This window comes from Raphanus sativus, chromosome 4 (assembly GCF_000801105.2).
Source record: "Raphanus sativus cultivar WK10039 chromosome 4, ASM80110v3, whole genome shotgun sequence".
Taxonomy (NCBI): Eukaryota; Viridiplantae; Streptophyta; class Magnoliopsida; order Brassicales; family Brassicaceae; genus Raphanus; species Raphanus sativus.
This window is the reverse complement of record NC_079514.1, coordinates 44,753,595-44,756,589: the sequence shown is the minus strand read 5'-3', so window position 1 is coordinate 44,756,589 and position 2,995 is coordinate 44,753,595. Positions and strand designations below refer to the sequence as shown.

Sequence of the window (2,995 nt, the reverse complement as noted above, 5' to 3'; positions counted from 1 at the left end):
AGAGGTCTGTGAAGATTGCAGCTGTAGAAGACAGTGTGCTCTGGCGTGTCCGGATGGGATCTGCTTTATTCCTAATCTTTGTAGATTGCTTCTTAGAAAAGAGTGGTAAACACTAGTGTGTGTGTTGTACCATATAGCAATTGTAGGTTGCTCCTTGTTCTAAGTCAATGAAATCTGGACGAGGTCCCGGAGATGTAGGAAACGAACCATGTTAACAAACTTTGTTTGCCATTTACTTTCTGCACTAGTTTTTGTCGCCTCATCTGCACTAACAATATATGCACTTGTATATGATTCCGCAGTATGACCATTTGAAAGCATAATGTTTCCAACCTGCATGTGGTGACTCATGGGTTTAGGATATGGGGCTCTCGATCGATCTTTGTAAGCATGGGCATATTTCTTGGATCCGAAGATCTGAACCAGTATTTATCCGAAAAATCGGGTGTCGGATCGGATCCGGGTGCAAAAAAATATCCGATCAGATAAAGTTTTAAATTAGTTTGGGTACCGAATTGGACCGGATAATATCTGGAATCCATACAGGTACCCGAGTATACCCGACTTAAAGCTTAGTAAAGGTATGTTTTTTAGTTAGGAGTTTAGACTATGGTTTTATTATCTTAAAATGCTATGATTTTTTTAATTTGGAGAACTATGGTTTTGTTGTCTTAACATGTTTTTGTTATTGTTTTGTAACTTTTGTTATCATGTATATGTTTTTCGGATATTTCGTTTATGTTCGGTTCTTTTGGATTATTTTCGGTTCTATTGGATTAAATGGTTTGTTGATACACTAAGAACTGAACCGAATCCGTTATTTTTTTGGTTACTTCGGATGTAACCGGGTTTGGATTCGACAGGTATCGAACCGTATCCGAACCGAAATTTTAATCGGTACCATTTTCTCTAGTTCCAATATATCCGAAATCCAAATAACCCGACCCGGATCCGAAGCGGTAATCTGAATTCCCAGCCCTAGGTCTTTGGCCTGGTGAAGGAACTTGTTCATACGCTAGTCGGACTTAACCAGGACGCCAGTACTAATGCATATATAATGTTTTCTTAAGTACCTTTTATTTTAGTACCTTTTATTATCTATCCATACGTGGGGTTTATACGTTGTCTTAAAGTACCTTTTATTTTAGCTCTACTGAGAAAAGTGTTTTCAATATGAATCCGTATTTAAACTTTTTATATAAAAAATACATTATAGGACACCAAAAATGCTAGATGTACAAGTTTAACATTTATGACATATGCATAGAGATAGATTGATTCGACGTAAGTAAAACTTGGTACTCAATTAAGTAAAGCAGTGTGTTAGGTGAAGTGCGGTCCCTCTCTAGTGCTGTTTCCACTAATAAGTTTTATCTTGAAATACTATTTATGAAGAATAGTCCCAATGTGGCGTTCCATGCTTATTTAGTACTCATATAACCCAAGATCCGTCTCCGGAGGTCACTCTCTTCTCTATTCAAAGAAATGGAGACACAGCCTTTTAAGAACTTCTTGACCATTACCATCATCTTCCTCTACCTTCTTGGACACGTCATGTCCAAGTCCTCATCATCACCATCTCTGTGCAATGGTATGGAGGGGGAGTGCAGCACCGTGGTGGAGGCTGAAGAAATGACAGTGATAATGGAGTCATGGTCAAGCCAGAGATTGATGGAGGAGCAGACGCAGACGCTTTCATATAAAGCTTTGCGGAGGAATCAGCCTGCTTGCGACGGTGGCAACCGCGGTGAGTCTTACTCCAGCAAATGTCTTCCTCCGCCGTCTAATCCTTATAGTAGAGGCTGCTCTAAGCACTACCGTTGCAGGGGTGATTCTTGACCATTCGCCATCATTTATGACTCTATATGTTGTTTAATTGTATACTCTTTTTCTTTTAATCCGATGTTTATGAATTTGAATTGTTTTGGTTTGAAGTGTAATTTATGAAATTGGGGTTTCTTTTGTTAGATAAAAGAAAGTGTTGGGTCAAAAACTTTTGACCTAGTCGGCGCCAACTACTACGCCTCTTATCACGAAATCTATTGGAGTGACCAAAATAAAATAATCCGAGTCACCACCATCAAATCAATCAATACCAACTAACTTTATATTTGTTGCAGGGTTGTCAAAATAAACTATAACTCATGAGGCTCAGATCAGCTCGATTTTTTTATGAGTATGATCTATATTTTTTAAGCTAATTTAGTAAATAAACTTAATGATCGAACTTAAATTAGATCACGAATTATATGAACGATTTTTAATGAATATGAGCTAACTAATGAGCTTGGTAGTTTAATACTTTATATATATATAACTTCTATTTTTCTTATGCAAGATAGTTTCTATATGAATCATATTTATTTTCTAAAAATAAAATGTAAAACTAAAAAGTAATAAATATTATATATATATATAATGTAAAGAAATATTGATATCAATCCACATATCATATATCCTTAGAATTAAAATATAAAATTAAATATCCCTAACACTCTCATGCGGAATATATATCTTTACGATTTGAATAGATGAAGAGTTTGAAGATGAATCATCCAAAGATTGTTATGTGAAATATATTTTTGGTCACTGATTTAGCTTTGATTTAATATATTATTAGGACTTGGTTTTATTCAGTATTTAATATTAATATTTTGGATTTTTAAATTTAAATTATATTATAAATAAATTATTCTATATTTTACTTTTTAATTATTTTAAAAATTTTATTTTTATTTTTGATCGCGAGTTAGCTCATTTAACTCATGATCTAGATGATATGAGTTCGAGTTTGCATATTGAAGCTCATATAATAAAGACTTATTCTTGGGTTCACCCCCTAGGGTGAACCTCTAGGTTCACCAACCAATAGGATTGTGTCATTTAAGATTCAGTATCTTTCAAAAAAAGAAATAAAATATTATCGAATTATATTACACTTCCAAAATAAAAATTATACTAATCACAAAAACAAAACTTTTTAATCTAAAAAAAT

The 2,995-nt window shown here is 34.0% G+C and overlaps 1 protein-coding gene across 1 annotated transcript; it reads left to right on the top strand.

Moving 5' to 3' along the window:
• Positions 1-1,398: 1,398 nt before the first annotated feature.
• LOC108851704 (protein RALF-like 32) lies at positions 1,399-1,921 on the top strand. Its single transcript, XM_018625164.2, has one exon. It carries the CDS (start codon positions 1,486-1,488, stop codon positions 1,837-1,839), a length of 354 nt encoding a protein of 117 aa, XP_018480666.1. The 5' UTR covers positions 1,399-1,485; the 3' UTR covers positions 1,840-1,921.
• The last annotated feature ends 1,074 nt before the right edge of the window (positions 1,922-2,995 follow it).